Here is a 27105-nt window from a genome sequence, read left to right as displayed (position 1 = left end):
GGCTCAAGAAAATTTTGCCGGCGTTGAGCAGGAGGATTCGACGGGTTGTGCTGCAAGACATCAGCCGATCGTCGAACCAGATTAAGGCCCTCACGGATACAGAATGCAGCTCAAGAACAATAAGACGGCATTTACGAGAGAAATACTTTATAAACCGCAAACGTCTTCAAAGGCCACGCCTCATTCCACATCACGAAATAGCTCGGTTAAACTGAGAAGCCCCAAACATAGGACGTAGAAAACTGGACGAAGGTTTTATTCTCTGATGAGAAAAAATGTAACCTTGATGGTCCAGATGGCTTCCAACATTACTGGCAAGATAAGGATATCTTGTCGGAGACATTTTCTACACGACACAGTGGAGGAGGTTCCATCATGATCTGGGGTGCTTTCTCCTTCCATAGAACAATGGAGCTTCAGGTTATAAGGGGCGTCAAACAGCAGCTGGCTACATTGGCATGTTGGAGAGAGCAACCTTATTGACTGAAGACCCTCGCTTGTGTGGAAATCACTGGATCTTTCAGCATGAGAACGCTGCAATCCATAATGCCCGCAGGACAAAGGACTTTCTTATGGCGAATAACATGATTCTTTTGGACCATCCAGCGTGTTCGCCCGAACTGAACCCCATTGAGAATGTTTGGAGACGGATGGCAAGGGAATTCTATAGAAATGGACGTCAGTTTCAAAGAGTGCATGATCTTCGTGAAGCCATCTTCACCTCTTGGAATAACATTACAGCCAGCCTTCTGCAAACGCTTATATCGACCACGTCAAAGCGAATACTTGCAGTTATTCGCAATGACGGCCGTGCAACTTACTACTGACACCTCGTGTTGGGCATTTCCTACCCTGTTTAGGACTTCCTTTTGGTATGGTCTTAAACTTTTGACCAACTGGTATTTAGGTTAATTTCATAGTGTTCACATTTTCCTTATTATGCTAAAACAGTTTTTATTTTCCCTTTTCTTATTTTCATCTTTCGAAGCTCTACTTAAATAAGTGGTTGAGTCTAACAACGCAAAATGCATATTTTTCTTTATGTTCATTGGCCTTAAAATTTTGCCCAGCAGTGTTATGCTTTACACTATTTGGTACAACGCGCCATATTACCATTAAACTAACGTTTATGATGTGTTACTATCAGTGGTTCCCCTTCAGTGGCTCAGCGGTATGTCTGCGGACTTAGAACGCTAAAATCCGGGTTTCGATACCCGTGGTGAGCAGAGCACAGATAGGCCATTGTGTAGCTTTGTGCTTAATTCAAAATAACAACAACAACTACTTTCAGCTTGCTATAGCTGAGTTTACTGTGGAAATGTAAAGAAGATCACATTAATTTCTACACCTATTTTTGCTAGTATACATAGATGAATTTGCATTTTTAGGATGGATGGTAAACAAATTCAGCAGCTGAGCTATTATCACAATAAAAAGGCAGTAGAAAGGGAAACTTTCTTTATAATTTGTTTGCGTTTGCCTTTTTTATTCTAGGTAGAATATAACCTGGTAAAGGAGAACACATCTGAAAAACAGTAGTCAACTTCATCAAGGTGTAAAAATATTACAGAATGTAACTCGAGTGCTAGGTTTTTGGCACAAGATTTTTTTAAATAGATATATTTTTAAGTATAATATAAATTATGCTTATAGAAGAATAATTTTGCAAAAGTTCCTGGTTTAGAATGGACACTTAAAAAAGTCTGGCTCTCAACATATGAGATAAAACAGTAAAATAGAGTATTCCCAAGTTACATTGTAAAACAGTAGTATTAACCTTCAGCGAAATCCCTTCAGAATTCACGATCCCATTCAGATTTCACAAAAGTAGTTAAAAAGAAAATTATGCGTTAATATTCTAAATTAAAACATTGTCGCTCTCATTGAATGTTCACTACTACTTATAAAAGCTATGTGCTGAGTTACTACGTCTGCATAGCTAAAAATAAAAGTTACAAGAAATCCCGCCGTCTATAGAAGTGTAATAAAGACTCAACTAAACATATCACTGTCTGCACAATCATAATGCAGTCTTCATTGAACTTTTTATTTTTTACACAATCATAATAAAGGACCCACTGAACCTTCTTGTATCACATTAACATTAATTAGAAAATATATATTTTCTAATTATCGAAACATAAGTGATACAATAATTACCAACTGTAAATATAGATCACTAAAGACAATAGTGGCAACTCAAGGTATAATGTTCAAACATTCAGTATAGTTTTCTATATATAAATAGAAATATTTGAGTTATTATGTGGGGCTTTGTTCATTAAAGCAGGAAAAAGTCAGATAGTTTAATTCCAAAATGCTTTTCAATGCTATAAACACGCAGAAGATATAAATAAGACATCCACTTACTGATTGGCTTAGTCGATACGGTGGAGTTGTCTTGTGAAGTTCTTCCTGGGTACCTGAAGGGCACTGGATTAGTCCATTTCTACGTCGGCCATAAGAAATCCTACACCTGCCTTTCTGGCCAGTTTGTCCACTCGTGTAAGGATAGCACTGCTCAGATGCTAGTCTAAAATAGTTGTTAAAAGACGACAAGTTAAACACTGTGATGTGGCAGAACAAATGAAGCTACGAGATCGAAATCGGAGTATATAATGGCAATAAAAAATGACAGAATATCAGCACAGTGCGTGTGCAGATAAGAAAGATATAAACAGAGAAGTATATTTGGTAAATGAACATTAAATTGATTTCTCTCTCTCTAATTTCTGAATCGAGGGCGACCCTGTGCCTATAACTACAACACTTCCAATTTATAATTATACAATGATTTTATTGAAATAAAATTTTTGACGAAATATAACATGTTTAATGAAGCAAAAAAGACATTTCTTGGAGCCAGACCATACCCCTGCTTCCTCATGAACCACCAAGCTCTATCTGTGTGCCCTCCTTTACACCCTTTTTGCCCTCTGGAGTTACAAGAGACAAGCTGCTGAGGCGACAGTGCTACTGTTTCTCTTCCTTTTGACTGGATATTCCGTCGATCAGATGCCAGAGCTGCAGTGCACAACCGCAATGAAAAATATCAACATAATTGTTTATAACTATTATTATCTGGGAGTAAATTTATTATTTACACGTACACAAACTTCAGGTGAACAAAGAAGAAAAATAATCAGTGATGACGAGAAAACCCACTTGTAGAAAAAATATATATGTAAAAACGGCTGGCTTGGGTTGAGAAAATTTTTTATGTAGAGAAGCGAACAATGTTTCGACCTTCTTTGGTTCACAAAGAAAGAAAGAGGTAACTGACCGATAGCTGACCACATGTTTAAAGGGTGTTGTGTGACTAAGTGTAGAAATGTAGATGGCGTGCTTAGATGCTTGATTATATATAATATAGGGATAAAGGTGTTCCTTTGTATCGGTTTATTATGGGCTCGAGTTGTTGTTTAAGTAAAGCTTCTTTAATTTTACGTTTGTTTATGTTTGTTTCTTTATTTAGTATTTGAGTATTTTCTATGGTTATGTTGTGTTTATTTGACTTGCAGTGTTCGATAAACATGTGAAGGTGACTTTTTATATTCTTTGAATCTGGTTTCCATTTATCTACTTGTTTCTTCAATATAGAAGTCGTGGCAGTTATCACATTGTATTTTATAAATAATGTTGATGTGATGTTTGTCAGTGTAGTTTTTACATAGTATAGATTTTAGTTTTGTGCCTGGTTTTTCTAGAAATTTGGTATTAACTGGAATGTCATACTTTGTTACTAGTTTTTGCCAAATGTTTATTATTTTTCTGCTGATGTTGGGAATATATATGGTGTGCAGCAGTATATGATTTCGTGATTTTTTAATTCGTGGGATATATTTGCTTTCGTTAGTTAATTTTGCTTTTTGTCTAGGTGTGTGCATATAATGTTTTCTACGGTTTGTGGGGAAAACTTATTGATGTTGATGAAGTACTGTTTTATTTTGTCTAATTCGTCGTTAATTTTATCTGGTGAGCATAGTTTTATGGTTGTGTTTATTTGGTTTCTTAGTATGTCGAGTTTTTGTTTTGTTTCATGTGCTGAATCCCAAGGAATGATAGTCTGTTATGGGTTTTCTTTGGTGTATTTCTGTTTTAAATTGTGTATTGGTTCTTGTTGGTGTCTCTTCTGTTGTTTACATCTCAGTTTCTCTAGTTTTTGTTGTGGCAGATCTCTTTGTCCCTGTCATTCCTAGTGTTGATTTGGTTTATGTTTCGTTGTATAACTCCGTAAATCTCTGGTTTAATGCTGCATTTTACAACGAACCGTTGACTGACTTCATAATTAAACCGACAATTAAACACAGACGAGATACCTCTACTTAACAAAGGACTCAACTTCGCAATAGAACCTAAGTATATTCCAACCTTAGAAATTAAAACACGTTTAGAAGACCTAGTCAGGATACTTTCCATAGAAAACAAAAACAAGAAAACAACCGAGAACAACCAACAGAAAGAAGACAACTTCGATAGTTTTATTGACATCCAACAGCCAAACTTCCCATAAAAAATCTAAAAATTAATATTTTCCAGAAAAACTTAAAAACAACATCTTAAACGATTTTTTCAAAGAATTTTCTCATAAAACCATCAACATAATTTCACAAAACAGAAAGCTAAAAAGCAATCTTACAAAAAGAGACATTAGTTCCATTAATAATCTAAAACAAGACAAAAACATATAAATTCTAAAAGAAGATAAAGAAAACGCAAAAGTCGTAATAAACATGAATGAATACATCCAAAAAATGAAAATTATCACATAAAAACAAATTTAAACCAGTACACACAAATCTAACAAAGACACACAAAACGCAAACAAACAAAATACTACGAAAAATGAAAAAAGCCAACACAATTTCAAAAACACTTTATTCATACCTACGCCAGACCAACTTACGCACACCACAAATATACGGCATCCTCAAACCTCATAAACCAAATTGTCTATTACGACTACTAATGTCCACATATGAATCGTTTAATTACAATCTTGGTAAATATATAGCATGGGCATTCTCCAAATATGTAACATCAGCCAGCTCATTCATAAAAGACTCTTTTAATTTCAAGTCTAATCCAAATCAACTAAATCATAAGGCCTAAATGCCCAGTTTCGATGTTATATCCCTCTTTACAGAAGTCCAAACCGTTTGTTTGTTTGTTTGTTTTTGAATTTCGCACAAAGCTACTCGAGGGCTATCTGTGCTAGCCGTCCCTAATTTAGCAGTGTAAGACTAGAGGGAAGACAGCTAGTCATCACCACCCACCGCCAACTCTTGGGCTACTCTTTTACCAACGAATAGTGGGATTGACCGAACATTATAACGCCCTCACGGCTGGGAGGGCGAGCATGTTTGGCGCGACGGGGATGCGAACCCGCGACCCTCATATTACGAATCGCACGCCTTAACACGCTTGGCCATGCCAGGCCCAGTCCAAACCGTTGAAGCCTGCAAGATAGCCTTAGAACTCTATATCCGAGACCGTAACCATCTATAGACATTCCCGTCAACCAATTACCAACCCTAATAGAATTCACCACAATAAAGACAAACTTCATGTTCAACAACCACAACTATATACAAACAAATGGACTAAGCATGAGCAATCCGGTATCACCAGTTCTAGCCAATAGTTTTATGACACAAGTTGAAACACAAGCAATTAAAACAGCATTACACCCACCACTATATTGGTACAGATATGTAAACGTCATGATTGTGGGATTCACATCTACAGAACACACACTTAATTTTTTCAATCACATCCCAACATTAACTTCACATGCGAACAGGAAGAAAGAAATCAAATATCATTTCTTAACCTCAAAATTAAAAGAACCAATACACAATTTAAAACAGAAATCCACCAAAACATTACCCATAGTGGACTATACATTCCTTGGGACTCAGCACATGAAAGAAAACAAACTCGACATACTAAGAAACCAAATAAACACAGCCATAAAACTATGCTCATCAGATAAAATTAACGACGAATTAGACAAAATAGAATAGTACTTCATCAACATCAATAAGTTTTCCCCACAAACCGTAGAAAACATTATACGCACATACCTAGACAAAAAGCAAAATCAACCAACAAAAGTAAATATATCCCACGAATTAAAAAATCACGAAATCATATACTGCTGCACACCATATATATTCCCAACATCAGCAGAAAAATAACAAACATTTGGCAAAAACTAGTAACAAAGTATGACATTCCAGTTAATACCAAATTTATTGAAAAACCAGGCACTTAGTAAAGAAAAATCTATACTATGTAAAAACTACACTGACAAACACCACACCAACATTATTTATAAAATACAATGTGATAACTGCCACGACTTTTATATTGGAAAAACAAGTGGAAAAATGGAAACCAGATTTAAAGAATACAAAATGTCACCTTCATACGTTTTCGAATACTGCAAATTAAATAAACACAACATAACCATAGAAAACACTTAAATACTAAATAAAGAAACAAACATAAACAAACGCAAAATTAAAGAAGCGTTACTTATACAACAACTCTAGCTCAAAATAAACCAATACAAAGGAACATTATTATACCTATTTTAATAAATATAATCAAACATCTAAGCACGCCCTCTACATTCCTACATTCAGTTACACAACCTCCTTGAAACATGTGGTTAGCTATCGGTCAGTTACCTCTTTCTTTCTTTGTGAACCAAAGAAGATCAAAACGTTGTTCGTTCGTCTGCATAAAAAATTCCCTCAACCCAAACCAGCCGTTTTACATATATAAAGAAGAAAAATAAAATGCCTGTATAGATGTTAAGGTTAAGTAAACCACTAGAAAAAGGATTTTTTGATATATTACTATTATTTGTTTTACCTGTATTGTTCATAGACCTTTCATAAAGGCGTAAGCCTAAAAGTCTGGTATAAGTAATTACTTTTTTCTGAAGTTGTTTGTCGTCTTAATTAAAGAACGGTTTTTTATATATAACATAAATATCAAGCAAATTCTATAGATTGTCATATTAACAGCGACAACAATTTATTTGTTAATGACAACTTTTGTCTTCAAGAAACGTATCAAAAGCACTGACAACCTTCTATAGCAGTTTTGAGCAGGTGAAAACAACCAACAAATTATACCTGCAGTTGAGAAGGCCCATGAGGAGCCACAGTCACCTTGATCGTTTATTTCTTGAATCATCCCCGGCCACTTTTGTCGAGAGTCGAATCTTTCCGGTAGAGGCCGATGATCCTTTATGTGTATCTCATTCATGTGAACAGTCTGCACAATGAAATAATACGGCATTATGTCCACCAAACGTCATTTAAAGTGGCACAAAATATGTATGAATATACACTGTAGTAAATTTAGTTGTGGTGAAGTTCAATATTAAAGAAGAGTACATTGTGCTATGTCAAACTAGTATTTAAATTTGATCATGATTATACAACACTGTGATTGATATTGTAGCATATGAAATACCGTGTTTTTTTTGCCCCCTTGTATAAATATAGGAATTTTTCAAAATATAATCATTTTCCACGTGACATATTAGTCAAACATGCCGTTCAATTCCTTTTGTTCTAGCTACTTATTGTCATTCACCATGGTTGTCATGTTTGGTCTTGCCACAGGAAAAGTAACTGCAAGATCACTAATATTATGTGAAGTTATCTTTTCTACTAGCAATAAAGTGAGCTTTTGAAGCAATGATCTCTCTCATATTTCGCTGCGAATGACCAGTAACGTGAGTAGTGCTAGTCACTCTTAATAAGTCTCTTAACGCCGTAAATAAGTAACATAAGATTTATTCAATCAAGAACAAGAGTTAAGTTTGTCTATGACATGAAATAAAACATATTAAAACCTAACTCTTCAGTAGAAACAACCGTTAATTGTTTAGGAGGTAATATATATATATATATATATATATTCATTGTTTGTTTTTAATAAACGCTATTTATTCTGATTCTACATTTGTGTTTAGTCTCTGCTTATTTCTCACGAATTAAGTCACTCAGAAGATATAAATTATTTTACAGTATATATTTTGACAAATCTCTCGTTATTCAGTAGACATATGACATATCTTGTCACTCTTAGCGAAATAATTTGTATTTAAACATACCACATTACAACACTCAATGTTCCAAATGGTACAAATATTTGTGAGTGATATAACACTTAATATTACAGATGGTATGTGTGCCAATGATGTAACATTTAATATATGGTACGAAAAAAAGTTTATTACTTATATAACTAAATATTTTTAGTTGCAATATTTGATATTGTGCACGTGGCTTTAGTTGCTTAACTACTGATTTTGGTTTAGCATAGTGATTTTTACCTTGCCATATGGTTTAAATGTGCCCAACCGATACAGAATTCCATCTTCAAGTGTTCGTCCCCAAAAGAAGGAGTAATTGGAAGCTTTCCACCTATTTACGAATAAAAACAACATACTATTTAGTAATAGTTCATACTTTTCTATGAACTTTTAACAGCTGTGATTATTTATTAATATCCGCAGAGGATCCATTAAATATTTTTTTGAAAGTCAAAATGTTAACTAGTACTGCATATAACAGAGGTATTTTTTATAACATTTTGAATCAGTAAAATATTTTGCGAAACGTTGAACTAATAATTAATATACAGACTAGCCTTGCCCGACACGTTAAAATACGACTAGTTAGATATTTGGATATTAAATGTCAGTTAGCGGAAAAAATTAAAACTGTTGAAATATACCCCGTTTATTTACTTCATGCAGTTGTCTTGCTCCAGTGATTCTGTGCCAAGTGGAAGATTTCACGAATCCATCGATATTTTACACGTACCAGAACGTGTTTTTTTAATTTTGGTATATAACCTACAAATTATGGTTTAAACACCGAAAGAAAATGAGGCACCTAAGACCAATAGGTGATTTACGATAAATATTATATCACAAAGATTAAGTCTAAAATTAATTTCAGGAACCATCATTCGTTAAGATTTGAAAGAAAAACAGAAAAAAATTATCTAAAACGTAATAAAAAACAGAAAACTTCGCGAAAACTTAATAAAAATGCATGAATTATTATCACTAAATTCTAATCGAGATGTTTTCAAAATTCGCAAAGTATTCCGAAATGTCTACATCAAGCTTAGTTCATGCACAAACGTAAATGTAAAACGATTTAAAAGAGTGGAATTCAAGCCAACTTAAAATGTTGAAAGTATTATATACATATATTTATGAGTGTATCAAGTCGAAATTTTGTTGCTAAGCAAGACACACAAACGAAAAGTGACCAAAAGGCAATTTGTTTCTGTATGTATTAAATATGAGACTTTTTACAAATTTTCTATTGCGAAATTATCAAACATTTTATACTTAAGAACACTGAACAAAGATCTTCTAAGAACAAATCGATCTTCTTTTGTAAACTTTATACAAGGATAAAGAAATTCAGTAAAAAAAGGAAAAACTCTTCCACAGTTGCTAAAAATATAGACTTGGTGAAAGTGTTTACATAATCAGAAGTTTTCGTATTTAACTAGCTGCTAATATCTTTGAATAAGAAAGCTAAAAGATTTCCTAAGCAGACGCTATTAACCGGGTCAAATATTGAGCTTCCTGAAGTAGAAAAAATTAGAAAATTTTCAACAATATTTGTAGATGGAAAAGGTTTAGGATTGTTATCACATATAAACAATCTTATGCTTCAAAAACCTCGGTGAAAAGTTAATTAATGGTTGAGTTTGCAAAAGCACTTTAGGATTAAATTAGTAGACCTTAGAAATTAGATATTCGGCATTTTAAAGAAATTAATCGATTTGAAACTCATATGAACCAAATATACGAAATAAAAACTTACCAAAACTAAAATTATTCACGAGCTAAAACATCATGTTTTAGAAGACATCTTTCATTGTGTGTTTTGTGCAGTCCATAGGCATACGAGGGATTTTTTAAAAGAAGACTGTACAATTTTTGCCCCAATTTTTTCTAAGTATGAAAAATTTTTGCTACCATGTTTACCGAATGAAGGTAAAATTTGTCTGAATCACCACATTTTATGTCTATAATTTTGTCCGGATGAAAACTGAAAATTTGCCCGAATGGCGGGATGTATTGCAAGCTAAGGGATTTTCCTCCTCTCCACCTACTTCGTACTCCTATATGTCAGTCAATACATATTGGGTGTTGTAGAGTCACGTGAGCTTAATATTTGTATATAAATTTCTATTTTTATAACTCTAAAACAAACGAACTGGTTTACATTTCCTACATATAAAACGAGTATTAGCAAGAAACTGATAATGAACTGTAACAAAAAGCAAAACAAAATATTTTATAAACATATTCTGAATACTTCAACCTACAAATTTCTCCAACCTTAAGATTACAATATCTTTGTTTCATGAAATTGTTTTCGTTCTATTTTTTTAAAAAAATTGCTTTTAATTATTAGTTCTTTATTTAAAAGACATTAGAATTTATTGAAAGTACTTGTTGCCTTACCGCCATTTGTTGTTATTGCAGAAAAATGGATGAAACTATGTTAATAAAGTAGATTCATCGAAATATTTATTGCTTCATAAATCTAAAGATGTTAACCACTTTAATCAAAACTATCTCTTAAGTATAATAACATCAAGAGAAAAATCTTCAAGTCCAGTTTACAACTTCAAATCATGTGTTTTCCGATACAAAACAGCAAAACAAATAAAGATAAACTTTGCATCGCAGATAACATGATTTTCTTTAATCAATGACACTGTTCAATATTCTTTAACATTCATTAACTCAGTTTTAAGATTTTTTTTAACTTTTAAATTTCTATAAAATACTTCCCTTCAATCATTTTTAAACCATATCCACAATAAAATTTAAAATTAACTGCTGTTCTCAGAACACAAGTTGGCAAATATCTTAACACAAAATTCATTTCACAATATTTTCATTTTACATGTTCCTTTAAAAGCTTTTTATTGCATACATTCTATAATATCTATTTAAGTTTTTAAAAGAAACAGGTAACTCAGAGAGAAGGAGTTTTGTTTGTTTGTTTGGAATTAAGCACAAAGCTACACAATGGGCTATCTGTGCTCTGCCTACCAAGAGTATCGAAATCCGGTTTCTATCAGTATGAGTACACTGGTGGCAAAGAGAAGGATATTAAGTACTAAAGATCTAAAGTTGCTGTCATAACAAATTCTAAAAACTTCTAAACTAAATCAAAACATCGTTTTCTTACAGACAACTTTTATAATGCACGAAAAGTATTCTACACAAATGTATTATGAGTTAGCAATGCATTATACCAAAATACGGCAGAAACACTTAAAACATACGACTCTAATAAATTATTTACTGTGTTACGAATTACTTAAATAAAGTTGTCAGGTTTTCTACTGTGTTACGAATTACTTAAATAAAGTTGTCAGGTTTTATGTGGGCCAGATTATTTACAGTAGGTGTCTGTGACTTTTGGACGAAAAATTCCAAAAATAAACAAAGAGCTCACAAACCACTTATTTTAAAATAATATATTTAAACAAGTGAAACGTATATATCGATGTTCGTTACACTGATTGTTATCAAAGTTATACCAAAATCTTTAAATAATTGTCTCTTAAATGGTCTCTCAATTTGACCGACCTCATAATAACACCATGAAAATTAGGAAATAAATATAAATAATGTTTTTTCGTTCTAGAATGATTACAGCAACAAAACACTAATGTTTAGTCTAAATAATTTAAATTTAATAACAATATACGTTTATATATGTTTATTGCTTTTATCATATTGACTTTTCAGTCGTGTCTGGCAACAAATACAGAAGTTATATTGATGCGGCGCACGTGCACTCATATTACCGTATCCAATAATATAAAACAATTTTTTGTCTTTATAAAGTGACCTATATTGGCTGTGTTTTTATGGACTGGTATTTTGTAAAATACTGTCACATTTCAGTTCAAATACATTATATATCTATATACATTATTATTATTTACAAATGATTTCCTAAACTTATTTTTCTTAAAACACAGAACAATAAATAAATGAGTATACTGTTTGTTGTAAGTTGCTAAGCCTTTTCAAATTCTGCATGTAGAGGATGTGAAAGGAAATACCTTTTTTGTTTTATATATACATTTGAAATAACCAAAAAAGTCATAAATTATCGATATTATATAATTCCACTATAATTTATTAAGCTTTATAACTAAGCTGTATTTTGTTTAAAGATATATATAATTTCGAGAAGACTAAAGACATAACCAATCTACTTGAAATCGTGCTTTGAAAGAACGAGATGGTTTCCAAGAACTTTAAAGTAGCTGAGAAAGCAACTGGGAGGATATTCTGAGCTTTCACATGTCATCCTTCACATCAAACATGCTAGCCCTTTCAGTCGTGGGGGCGTTATAAGTGACGGTCACTCCCACTGTTCGTTGGTAAAAAAATAGCACACGAGATGGCGGTGGGTAGTGATAGCTAGTTGCCTTCGTTCTAGTCTCACACTGCTAAATTAAGGACTGCTAGCGCAGATAGCCCTCGTGTAGTTTGGGGCGAAATTCAAAACAGACCAAACACATTTCATATATTGAAGTGTATGTAAGGGGCCATTTCCAAAAATTGAGAGAGGTAAGCAAAACCATTGTCTTTGATTTAGTACATAAGTCATATCTCAACAAATAGAAAGCATATGAGGCTCTCATTTTATATTCTAGCTTGTCATTATCAGTAGTTTAAGTATCTAATTCATAAGAAGCTATTGACTTCGTATCTAGACATCACTAACATATAATTTGAATCAATGCTCTATTCAACATATCACGTGAGACACACAAATCGATATTTAGGTGTGTTCTTTTAATATATACTTTTAAATTATGAAGTCAACTAATTTATAATGCTAAAAGTTTAATTATAATCTACAATTTAATACAAAATGTATTTACATTAATTCATAAAATAATAGTTCAATAAAATTTTGAATTAAAGTCAACAAACACGATGATATGGCTTTTGACCCAGGCGATAGAATTAGCACTCGTATTAAACTTAAACGAAAACATTCGTATATATAACTGACAAAAATGGAGTTTATTCATGCATTAATTCTCAAAATAAAAGTTTTAAATGAACTAAACTAAGTTTAAAAAACATAGAATACCTAACTAGTAAATTTGAAAGATACAAGTTCTTGGGACTTGTGCATTAATTGAAAAGGAGTTCATAATGTTTCAAAAATTCCCTAAAATCTGAATAAAAACTTTCTCTGTTATGTGTAATATTAATCAACATTTACACTTAGAATAAAAACGTATAAAAATAATATTGCTTGTTAATAGACACTGAGGGTGGTGAAATGTATCCAGAAAAGCCATAAAGATCACTATCCAGGCCATATGATTTGTTGTTCTAAGTACTTGAAGCTTGAAAATAATCTGAAAGCATGTTTCTAAGAATTCAGAGTTGTCCTATAAGTATGGTTGTCGTTGTTGTTTGAGCTGATAAAAAAGTTTATCAAAAATCTTTTGAATAAAATTACGATAAGAAATGTATTGTGTATAAAATACAATGTCCACGTTGAGTACAAAACAGTCTTGTGTATTTCAAGATTACAGGACTGTCCAGAGTTATTCCGAGCCCGGGGGTAATCATGTACTTATGGGCCCCATAATATCAGTTAACTATGAAATGCAACTTTCTGAGCATTTTTCATGGCAAAGTTTCTAAAGCACTCTGAAAGGTGAAGCTGTGGAGTTTTGTACGGGCCCCCTGATGACTTCGGGCTCGGTGGTAACCCATTGTTACTCACTTATCAGCTATCCTCTATTATTGTGATAATATGACATACATGTAACAAAATTTGAAAAAAATTGTTTCACATAAAGAAAGCGTATAAACACAGAATTAAAGAAACTATGTTAATAAAGAATTAAAAATATTGCAATTAATTTACTTTTACTTAACTTAACGATATATCTACACCACATTTGGTGTATTTCATTGTTTATTCTTAAGTACTAAGTTACACAAAAGGCTACTTATACTGTACCTACTATGAGTACTGAAACACGATTAAAAGCCCTCGGTCTTACCACTGAGCAACTGGACTGAGGTATTTATTGTAATGTGTTTATCAAACCATAATGCCCGTTAACGTGGCGAAAGTCTTGATTATTTGTGTTCTTTTTTACCCTTCCTTTTATCTGTTTTAACCTCTTTTATGATTTAATGTGTAAAACACCTTTGTTTTACGTAATTTAAATACCTACTTGCTAAGACAGCATTCACATCATAAGGACTTTAAAAAGTAAAGCGTTTTCATGGATTGTTTCACCAGCTAACAACAAATCGTACCCAAAGTTTCCTTGATTGATGGCTTCAATAAGATTCGGTTGGATGAGACAATGTTTGTCTTCACACACAACTTCAAACTTTTCTGACGTAGTGTGGCGACATTCACTGTTAAAAGCAATATATTCTTAATTCAGCTTTTTTTATTTTGAACATGTTAATATATTCCACAAAGACACGTATTTGGGACTCATTTATGTTACACAACCAATATTAGTAAGAAATTATATTACCTTTTTTTCTTACCCTATAAAACTACTTTAACTAGAAACCATAAATTTGCTGTTTGATGGGTTTGGCTTTACAAGTACTGGTATTGAAAGTACTGCTCGCTAAGTGTGATAGCATAAAATGTGAGAAACTTACCGTTTACTCAGACTTTTCCTGAAAAGGTATCTGAGAGGAGGGGAGAGGTCTAAGAGGTACTACCAACTTTCGCTTATCTGACTTCCTTATTACCACTAACCTTATACTGTTCCAGGTCACCTTAACCATTTACACAAACAAATCAACTTTATATATATATATATATATATATTATATTAGGTGGAATATCCGTTGGACGGGTGAAATACAACTTGTTTATTATAAAGTATAGGAAATTTTATTTTTATTTTTATTTTTTCTCTTAACATAATAAACATTAAAAGCGCAATAAAAATAAATAAATGCACCAATACGGAAAAGAAATACATATTATATTAAATAATTTTATTAATATGAAATTAGATGTGTCAGATTGCGCTGGTTTGGCAGTTCTTCCAAAATCAAATGGGGTAGTTCAATCCCCCACATCAACCCTTTTATAACCTTCCTCATGTCTTTCTGTATCACTATGTCAAGTTTAAGTCTTATTGATCAAGAAATGTGGAAATGTATAAGGAACAGACAGACACACACAGATAGACGCTTATTTATATAAATAATGACAGACTAGTAAATTCGTGATGACTAGAAATCCAGTTGAAGTAAAAATGTATCTCAGGTCATCTTTGTTAACCTTAAGATGACCTAATAAGGTCGAAACTTTGTTCTCTCCTTTAATAGTAAAAATGTAAATACCCATACTAGCCGTTCTGAGATACATTCAGACTAGTAAATTATCTTTCATTCTTGAATTCAATGAGAACATATGTCAGTTCTTTATACATTAATGAGTTTAATTCATAAAGAATGTATTAACTATTTTTCGAGCCATTCAACGCACGCCCACACAACTTTTATAATGTGTGAAAAACTCACCATATATTACAGTTTTTCTTAATCTTCTGTCCTACGTTATAGCTGTTTCCTCCGTGATAACATTCTGAAATAGAGTTCACATCCAGCGTTCGATAAGAAACAACTGCACTAAACAATCAGTAATAAACAGCATTCTTTGTAGGTACAATTGATTGAAGAAAGTGTATTAAATTATTGCAACAAGTTATTTAACAAGAAAGTAACGTTCATATCAGAAATTTATTGAATTGAACAGTGAAACATCTTTTATACCCGGAAGACAAGTTATTAAAAACAAAAATCTCTTACCAGCAATTGTTTTATATCATAACAGAGTTAACGTTTATACCCAGTATCCGTATTACTACTTTCAGAAAGACAGTGATTTCCTTAATGTCTATACCCAGGATTCGTGTTATTACTACTCAGTAAGACAGTGAATTTTTTAACGTCTATACCCAGTATTCGTGTTATTACTACCCAGTGAGACAGTGATTTCCAAATTCTTCTAAATCACGACCCACGTAAGTAATCAGACAGTTTTGGACCCATGATTAATTAAATATATTTCTATTTACTATTTTGTTCTGTTATATAGTATTGAGTATAATATATCAAAACGATTTTGAAGTCTCACTAAATTCATCAAGTTGCTATGTTGTTCATGTCATCAGGTCCGTCTATACTCTGTTTGATGACGGTGCAGCTTAACAATAGCCTTATAGCTGTCATGTCCATAGCTCATTACTCTTCCCTGCATATTTTCAGTAATCTATCTAGTGTGCGTTTCAAAAGTCCGATCACACAAAAATCCAAAGTTGCTGTATCCGCCGATGGTATATTTGCACGAAATAGCATTAATATTCATTTCATTCTATAGTTGTTTGGAGTATGCAATGGTAAATTGACAGTTATCGCTCAAAGTCTTATCTTTGTGAACCCATATCATGTTGATTTGTTTCTAAACCGAAATTTTTGCCACTTACCTTCGTATTTGTGGGTCCTCAACCATTAACACACGCCACACTTTATTTACCATGACTAGGGTACGACTTATTACAGGTCTCCTACTGGGTGGTACTAAAACCAAGCTGAATCATATTCCTCTGTTTTCCAATGCCTTTGAATATAAGATATATTTCCATTTTGGAAGATTTAAATCCCTGTTTCGAATAATCTTTATGGTCCGAGTGTATGAATATTATGCGTTGTAAAAGGCTGTTACATCTCCTTCCCAAAAACAGTCAATTTGCAACGTAGCACAAAACATCATCAAAATGTAGTTCTGGTACATGACATTCGACCACGAATTTATATTTCTTGTGGTTGTCACATGATTTGTTGGTTTCCATACTCAAAACCATTTAAAGATAATGTACTCAATTGTTTTAAATTTATCACATTAAAATAGTATACTTCTAAGTTTATAATACTGGTAATATTTTCATCGTACAATTAATATAACGCGTCACTTTTTGTTCCATTGTTTAGGATGCTAATTCCAAACTGTTACAAGTCGTTTGTCTTCCACTTTCAGTGGATTCTAAAAAACACGATTTTTTTACAATCCTATCTGATGTTTTAAGTCATCTAGATTTTAAAACTCATCCTACTGATAAGAAATATATGTTGATGCTACAGTGGAAAGGAAATTCAATTTTCATCATCGTACATCAGAACATTTTTGTTCTGAAACATACTTTCTTCGTTGTAAATATTACTAATTCTGTCATCCCATGGTTTTTGTGACGCTTACCAATAAGAAGTAAATTTTGTAAATTACGATATTATGGCTACCTAAAAATAACTAAAATACATAATAAAACCAGACATTTTTAAAATTATGTTGTCATATTGTTTAATAGAATGTAGGTTTAAACTTTGTAATTAAGAAACCATGTTTTATTACGTTGATGCTAGAAGCTATTCGTTTAAATCATTATTTATACCATGTCAGCAGAAAATCAAAATTGAAACTCTGATAAATAATATGCCACAATGTATGATAAAGTATCACCTCTGTATTTTATTTTGGAAGAATCCTTAGTTGTAAATTTCCTACACTTAGAAATTACAACTGCAGTCAAAACCTTGCAACACTAAAAATTTGGTTCTGGTATCCGTAGTGGACAAAACATGTATAGCTCATTGTGTAGAATAGTGCTTAATAATAAGTCATCTATCCGACCAATCAAAACAAGTTTGTTTATTTTGGATATTTTGCGTTAGTCGTCATTAATTTTAATCTAGTGATATTGCTGGGAGGTAGCTAATCAACAGTGCCCACCGTCAACTCTCGGGCTACTGTAATCAAATAAAGAAGCTAAAAAATAGAACTCGCATTTATTTCATTGAACAATTCGACGAAAAGCCATCCAATAAAAAGTAGCATAAAAACCAGGGAGTTTGGAAAAGCAAAACAACGTAACATATTCTTTATGGATAATTTTATTTTGTTTAACCTCAAAGACAGGTTAGATAATATTTAACTTATTTAATTTGTTCTTAAGAAAATAAATTTGGTAAGTATGATTTCATTTACACCTACAGGCGAACAAGCAAATGCTTTACAGATCGATCCCTATGATCATAATAAAATGTCATTTGTTAGACCCAACTTTTTAAACATAGCCATAACATTCCAAGAAGGAAGTGTGGAACATCCTTGTTTTCTTTATACAAAGCTACACAAAGATTGTGTCCACTCCAGTGAATGAAACCCCGAATTTTGGCGCTGTACGGCCATAAACTTGCCGCTAATCCATTGAGAAATAAAATGTAGAATGCTATGTATCTAACACAGTACCTACAATTTTTTTTTCAAGATTAAATTTGTTTAATATGAGATGACCATTCTTATAATAGACATTAGCAATTAATATCAATTTTTTTCTGACAAATAACAAACCGGTACTAAAACGATCTGGAAGAAGATGTTTCTTATTTGTAAGCCATCATTATTAATATATATGCACACAATACGGTTGTGGCTCAAGAAAAACAACACAGTCCTTTATTTCAGTTATCTTGTCATTTAATTAAATACCTCATATTCTCACCCTCCTAACCACACACACACAAATATTCTAGAATGAATTCCAAGTGATGCAAAGCGTTGCATTGCTCGATGACAATAGTGAACTTTACCGCGGTTCGAGTGTTCGATACCTGTCACCGAACATGCTTGCCATTTCAGCATTTATAATAATAATTTGTTGGCAAATCCGCTTTTTGTTGATAGAAAAGTAACCTAAAAGTTGGCGGTTGGTAGTGTTGTCAAGAATTTCAAGAAACAAATAAATACTTTTTTTTTCTGCAAACGCTCTGATTTAAAATGGCTAAAATTTTTGGGACTAATTAATGTATAAAAATCTCGAATTATTACACTGTATTTGTAATTGTGTCAGTTTTCTGATTTAATATTTTTTATTTATACAATATTCTTATACAAATAATGTGTTCGTTACTGTACGAATAAGAATGTCGGAGCATTTCAAAGTCTATAAAGAAGAATAATTTGTTTTATTTTTGTTTGTAAAATCATTGTTACATAATGGGCTATCTGTACCGTGCCCACCATGCGAATCAAAACCGGTTTTTAGCATTGTGTGCCCTCGGTTTTACAACTGAGCCACTAGAGGGGGAGAGGAATGCAAACAAAAAAGAAAATAAACTATGTAATCCCACTCCTCTGGCAGAAGTTCTAACAATGGCTACTAGGGAAATAGTTTGTTCTAAACTTTCATAAAGAAAGGCCATCTTAAAAATGCTAGGTCAAGAATAAAAGGCGGCTTTTTTTTTTCTGTGAGAAAAGAACTAGGAATTCTATTTATAAAACACTCTATCTACGCCTTCTATTTCAGTGTAGAAGTACCCCTGACAACAAGAAATATATGGTCGGGTTGGTAATAGCCTCAGCTCTTCTTATTTTGTATTTGTATATAAGAAAAATAGCAAAAGATTCTTAGCTTATGCTTTCGCTTCTCAAAGGTTATGTAAGAACTGACAAACTAGAAAAAATTGCGAATGAGTGACAACACGTTTATGAATACAAACATTTCGTTTAACACAATATACTTGCTGTGAATTACTGACGGTGTGAAGTCCGCATTAAACTATGCATACATGTGAACTTTCAGTAGTCCTATAACCTTGGAATATTTACAATGCTGTAGTACATCAGCTTTCTTGTAACCAGGGCATGTTTTTGCACAGTTAAGAAACGTCCAAATTACCGTAACCCGTCAATGTTTACATATGCAATTTACCAATGTCAGTATATCTGTAACCTAGCAACGTTATATATGTGACACACTAATGTCAGTATTCCTGTAACGTGAAAGTATTTACAGATTAAATTGTTGACGTCAGTATTCTCGTAACATGGAAATGTCTAAGGACGAGGTTTAAAAGTGTCAACATTATCGTAACCGGGGAAAGTTGACAGATAATGTCAGTATTCCTATAACGCTAAAATAAGGGGCTCGATTCCCCTCGGTAGACTCAGCAGATAGCCCGATGTGGCTTTGCTATAAGAAAACACATATCTCCTTAAGCCGGAGATATCTTCAGCTATACGTATATCTTTATAACGTCAACATTTCCTTTAGGAATCTCGCTCTGTTCAGATTACTAAAGTAACTTCCAGTGTAGTCCTAGCACAGTAATAGTTTGTAAAGAAACTTCCTGTCCAAGTGATTCCATCACAGAGACGACTTATTGAAAGAATATATTACCTATATGGATCTATCACCGGAATAGTTTAAATGGAATCTCGGGAATCGCACTGTCCAGTTCATGCGTCATATCACTAATAGAAAGTTGACGAATTAGAAAAAAACAAACAGAGGGAGTGACAATTTACAAATGAAACAATAGTTTTGTTGACGTTCAGTTTAGGTGAATTAAACATAACGACAATAACAAGAAATAAAGCACCATATTTTTAAAAACATTTCTGAACGAGCCTATTGATTAGTTTTCAAGTATTGATTCAGTTTGATCTGGTGGCAGCAGAAGAAACTCATTTCAAGAATTATTACAAGTCCAAAGGAAACACTATATATGTATATAGACTGGTTTACTTATAAAACAAAGTAAAAAAAAGGAGATAATTTGAACTGGAAAACTATAGCATGGTTTCTTTCCTCAACGTAAGACTTTTTATTTACCAGTATTTTAATATAGATGGAATAGATGTTCTTCTTTAGTCGTAAAGTAAATCCGAAAAAACATGAATCTTTAATATATTTCCAAATAATGAAGAATTACTTTTAGTAAATAGTGAGAAAGGAACACAAAATATTTTCTAGTCGTATTTCTACTAACTAAATCATTTTAATAATTCTACGTGCTTTAAGTCAAACAGTGAAAAAATAATCGTATACTTATTTCTTTGAAATGGAATACTGAATGCTCATGTTACCCTCAACAGTTTTATGCTGATGATAGTCTTCTAATAAATATCGTAATGAATACACCTTAATGAACTAACAAGTTATCAGTACACTTTAATGAACTAATAGATTATCAGTTTTGCCCATTATTTAAAATTTAGGTGGGTCAGGGCTCATGAATGTCATTTGACATACTATATTCGTTTTCAAATTTGTCTGAAAAATCTGTCGATCCGCTATGGATAACAAGCGACACTCTAATTCTCTATGGATGCCATGTGGCTTCCTGTTACCTGATGACATGCCTGCTTTCTTATACTCAAATATGAGCGAATTTTGTTTTCGTACACGAAATCAACATAAAGGGCGTTAAATATCGGATTTTTTGTTAGTTAAACACAGAGGCGACATGAAGAGAGAAATAAGGGATGGTTGCCACTATGCTAAATATTTGCATGCTTCCTCCAAAATTCCACAAAAAACTATACCTTACCGTATACTACTAAGTTTTCAAGCACAAAGAAACTGCAGTAGAGAAAATCCATCAAATGAAACATCATCCAGTCTCTGAATAGTTCTGTTAATTTTGAAGCAAATCAAAGTTCGTTTATTTGATTTTGTATTTCGCACAAAGCTACTCGAGGGCTATCTGTGCTAGCCGTCCCTAATTTAGCAGTGTAAGACTAGAGGGAAGGCAACTAGTCATCACTATACACCGCCAACTCTTGGGCTACTCTTTTACCAACGAATAGTGGGATTGACCGTAACATTATAACGCCCCCACGGCTGAAAGGGCGAGCATGTTTGGAGCGACCGGGATGCAAACCCGCAACCCTCAGATTACGAGACGCACGCCTTAACACGCTTGGCCATGCCGGGCCCTAAATCAAAGTTGGAAATAAGAACATTCTGAAACTGCTCATTGTGAGTCTTCAGTAATTGCTCCCCAGTGACACAGCGGTATGTCTGCGAACTTCATACACTAGAAACCGAGTTTTGATACCTGTGGTTGACAGAGCACAGGCAGCCCATTGTGTACATTTGTGCTTAATTCAAAACAACAACAACCTCAGTAATTTTAAGATTACTAAAATACAAATAAAGTTGAAGAAAATATTCTGCAGTAAAATAATCTTACTTTAGAATTTCTTTATGTATTTTCCATGATCCTCATCTTATCCTATTGAAATCAAAAAACATCTTTACTTCTAGATGTATTTGGAATATGTTACTGATCAAAAGACAATATTTAATCGTTTTCTTTTTATATAATTTATTGAACAATCAGAACAAATATCATTGTTGTAGATTGACAAGAAAACGAAGTACATATTCAATTTACTGCAACTGATTTACAAATCAGGTCACATTGACCAGTAAAGTTTACACTGTTGATCTTTTACGATATGATAGTTATGCATGCTGCTGTTAACAATAGACCACTGCCGAACATAACACTTCACACACTATTCACTTCAAAGCAAATCGTGTGTACAACCAACAAATTAAGTTTTCTTTCATTATACATACATACATACATTTTTGTACGTAATGCAGGTACATGGAAAAAAGACTGACTTATTTTTTGTTTCAAAACTGAGAGTTACGGAGGTTTGAGTATCTTAAATTAAAACGACTGTGAATATGTAAATCGCATGACAACCACAGGAGATATAATGGAATGAATCAGAACTACATTCTGACATTGGCGTTATGTAGGTAGTGTGACATATAAAATTAACGTTTTGTGGAAGGTAAAGTAACAGTCATTCCAGCGCAAAATATTAATACTCTTAATCATAATGGTGTGTTCAGACTGGAGATTGCGAACATCAAATTTATGGTTATTTCTTGTATTTAAAGACATAAGGAAACAAAGGATACGGATTCACTCGGGTTTCAGCACCTTGGTAAACAGCATAGGTAAGAAGGACATCTGTCTAGCAAAAATCCCACAAGTCAGGTTTATACAAATATTGCCACAACATATCCGTTCAACCATTGTAGATCTCATGCATTCAAAGAATGGAACAAGAATTTATTGTAGTTTAAATGAAGACATGGCGGTCAAGTCGCCAGACGTCTGTGGAGTATTATGTGATCGGACTGTTGAAGCGAGCACCGACATACCATCTTCCTAGTACACTGATCAAATTATGGTAAGCAAACAGGGATGAATGATGGAATTTGGATGTGACAGTCAAACCTTACAACAGATCTTATGCAATTTAAACTAGGCTGCAGGGATATTATCAAGTTTCATGGCCGTCAGGTATAGCTTGACTATACCTGGAGACATAGACTGTAATGACGCGGTGAGGTTCTAGTATTGTTTTAATATAAATTACTCGATCACTGTAGACGTTATCAAATTCAAAATTCAAAAACAAGCATATTTTAGTAAGAAAACAAAATTAGTAAACAATAAAATCTATACGTACGAGGTTTAACTACAGGTTCTGGTGACGGTGGCCTTCTTTCTCCCAAACAGTGATCCCAAAAGTCTGGACAGCAATCTGCGCTGTTTGTCCTGTTGCAGAACATATCACAGTAGCAGATGGTGTCCAGTATTGGCATCGTACACGAGTCGTCTCTATTTGGACAGCATGTCGTTGGTTGACGTATACGGCAGTAGTCACCCTGAAGGTCCAAATACCAGTCTTTAGCTACAGCTACCCAGAGGCAAGCAAGTAGGAAAGTAGCAAATAAAGTCGCTGGCCGGTAGTTTTGACTGATCATTTTGGTCAAATATGATTAGTGTGAAGAAAGAGGTTACATATGGTAAGGCAATCTACCTTAAAGCTTGAAAGTTATGACCACAGTTTGAAACCTAGAAGTAAGACAGGAAAACTCTAGGTCAATCAGGTATCTAAGAGACCACGGGTAAACAATGATGATTTTAAAAATGCATATAAGACACTAAATCTATTTGAAATAGAGTAAGCCGTATCTTGACTCAATTATGAAAATGAAAATGTTTGGCGAACATGTTGTACGCCACAATGGTAGTTTTGCTCATCATCAGATCATGAAACTGTGATGATTGGGTTAGGCGGATGTTAAACATCTCAGATATTATCAATAATTATATCACGTACGTGAAATTAAAGATGTTCGACACTAAATGTTATACAATTAATGTAGTTTAAGTTATTTGCCCTTCACCAACTATCATAAAATATGAAATCTGTGATACGTTTGTCGATTTACGAAGAAATGTTAGTTAAACTATTTTTTAGCTATACTGACGCTCTACACAACTAGTCTGCCAAGTTCGTATTCCTAACGATTCCAAAATATATATGTACTGGTGAAGGGATTAAAAAACTGAGAGCGGAGATATTCAATAAAAACGGCCCAATTGTATTTTATCTTAAAACAATAAAAAGGTACCAGAAAGGTACCAACAATTGTACCAGAAAAATTGATAAATTGATATTTTAATGTTTATAACGTGTTTTCAGGCTAGGAATTCCTTCCTCTGGTGATTTTAATTTTTCCATGAGTTTACTTTACTCATTGGCTGTTTGGCTGGGATATATTTTGAGTATCACGACTGAAAAAGGCAAAGTATCGTATCACTGTTCCATTTCGAATTATATGATGCTATGTAGAGGGCGTAAAAACCATCTGGATGGTCCAGATCTTGGTGACTGTCATAGATAAAGAAATGTGCGTATAAGAGTTGAAAAATCAATGGAATGAGTATAATATAGTTTGTGTAATTTATTAGCAAGAAATGTTTGTATAATATAGTTTTACAACGGGGAGATGTAATGTTGTTACTTCTTTAAATACAGGAGAGAAGAACTGATTAAGGAAAGGAAACACTATCCACTCAGTGTCATTTTTATTTCAGCCAGCTATCAATTTCATAAGTTATAATTATCTCTAGTGAACAACTAAGAACGCTGCCATCTTTACACACCTATAACTACTAAGTAATACAATACATGCTATACATAGTATCTATTGACCGTTCGGTCACAGAAGTGAGCAAACACAATCTACCCGATATCTGCTGACCACCGGATAGAAGATAAGAATACCATGAGCGTCTTAATATTTTGCAGGCCAATTGGCAACAGACATGATTAACCTCATACTACCTAACATTAACTGGCCATTTAGTAATAAGAATACTTTATACTTCATGTATACTAGTCACTTCGTAACATACAGAGTACTATAGACTGACAACATAAACACCACATTATAGTCGATATATATGCTGTTCACTACGTGACGCAGTCTTCACCTGGTATACAATGCCTTTTAGACAATACGCAATGACACTGCCCACACAATGCCAGTCGTTATCTAAGGAGGATTCCATCCGTAACAGACATGACTGTCGTATTTCATTATATCTACTGACCGCTACTACCTAATGTTTAGGTACCACTAAGTATTATACACGAGACGTAAATACAAACTCTCCTCCAAGTATTTTCTAACGACCGCTAAATAACAGATACGAATGCCACACTTGCAATGCTCGATATGTAATAAACACTCCACAGCTTGCATGAGTGCCATATACTTTACCCAAATTAATCGTTTATTAACAGATATGGTCATCTTATGTTTAATGACCACTTAGTGTCACGTACCAGATGAGATCATCATCAATTCTACCTAATATTTCAATCTGACCTATTGCCTAGTCTATACTTTAGTATTCGAACATAAATAAAAGACATATATAATTGTAAAGCAGAACGTAAAATTACTTACATGACTTAGACATAAAGTGCTGCAACTGATACATAATTTCCGCAAGAGGGAAAGAAAAAAAAGATACGGACCCTTACTGACGAGTGATGAGGGAATTTTGAGCGTTGGAAGATAATTATTTTAGAGGCTACTATTTAAGATGAGAAGAAATGTAATTGACTGCGTCAGTCAAATATTAATTCTTACAATACATGTTAAAACCAATAACATATTAAAAACTATATCCACAAGAGATCTTAGAATTGAAGAAATGAGGTGGAAATTAAAGAGTGAATACAAATAACTACAGACTTGATAATACTAAATAACAGCATAAATACTGCTTTGCCATATAATAAAAACTTTTCACTTACCGTTTTGTCAGTACCTTCCGTCCTAAGATTTCTATACTTGAATAAAATCTTACCACCACCCAATCTCGGTTTGTCTAACGACTTTTTCCAGCAGCTCTAGCTATTATATTCATCGGTAGACAGCAGCGCCACTACGCGCTTAAATGGAAATCTAACTTGATTCTTATACGAACAACCTTGGTATCTATACTACATTCACATTATGCATTTATTCTGTTATTTGGTTGAATGTTTCCATACGTATGTATTAACTTACGCTATAAAAATGCTAATGTTTTTAATCACTCGCAATTTATCTAACAATTCTCCAGACAATAAAAGCGTTCAATCATTTCTCTACTGATGATATAAGCCAGTAACTATAGTTTGAACCGAATACATTTAGACAGATTCCATATATTAGATATAAGTTTAAATAGTTAATTGAAATGTCCTAGCAAATATTTTGAAAAGTTAAAAATAAAAGAGAGAGTGGAACATCTTTATAAATGTCACATTAATATCATTATAGCTTTATTCGTGGTTATGATATACATATACTAATTTCTTGATATCATGAAAGGTTAACTGTAGATAAGTGATAACAGTATTATATTACTAATTGATAAATTATAACATTGTCATTAACTACTAGATTTAGACACAATTTGTGGATTTGGGTAATACAAATGTCATAACCTATCATCTCTACATAAAGAACAACATCATCACGTATTACCTATTGCAGGCAACAATGGTGTCATAACATAACATCTGCAAACAAGTAACACTGATGTCATGACATAATTTCTGCAGATAAATAACAACAGTATCATGACATCTTATTTGTAAATAAATTAAAATAATATTATGATGTATTACTCCCAGGTAGGTACCAACACTTGTACCAAATATTATTTGAAAATGTGTGTCTAAAACATTATATCGTATAATCTGCAGATAGGACACAATAATGTCATAGCAAGTTACTTCAAGATAAATAAACAACGTCAAAATTTGTTGTTCGTAAATAGTTAAG

The 27105-nt window shown here is 33.0% G+C and overlaps 1 protein-coding gene across 1 annotated transcript in view; it reads right to left on the bottom strand.

Annotated features, from left to right (window-relative positions):
* Positions 1-26219, bottom strand: part of LOC143230399 (putative peptidase C1-like protein F26E4.3) — a 44464-nt gene extending 18245 nt beyond the window's left edge. Inside the window, exons 1-8 of the mRNA XM_076463901.1 lie at positions 26088-26219; positions 23439-23827; positions 15623-15686; positions 14384-14488; positions 8360-8450; positions 7149-7290; positions 2874-3024; positions 2371-2533 (exon numbers count right to left, since the gene is read on the bottom strand). Of these exons, the coding sequence (XP_076320016.1) occupies positions 2371-2533; positions 2874-3024; positions 7149-7290; positions 8360-8450; positions 14384-14488; positions 15623-15686; positions 23439-23736 (1014 nt within the window). The 5' untranslated portion in view covers positions 23737-23827; positions 26088-26219. The remainder of the gene's footprint in view (positions 1-2370; positions 2534-2873; positions 3025-7148; positions 7291-8359; positions 8451-14383; positions 14489-15622; positions 15687-23438; positions 23828-26087) is intronic.
* Between the last annotated feature and the right edge of the window lie 886 nt (positions 26220-27105).

The sequence above is a fragment of the Tachypleus tridentatus genome, chromosome 10 (assembly GCF_004210375.1).
Source record: "Tachypleus tridentatus isolate NWPU-2018 chromosome 10, ASM421037v1, whole genome shotgun sequence".
Taxonomy (NCBI): Eukaryota; Metazoa; Arthropoda; class Merostomata; order Xiphosura; family Limulidae; genus Tachypleus; species Tachypleus tridentatus.
This window is presented reverse-complemented; position numbering and strand designations above follow the sequence as displayed.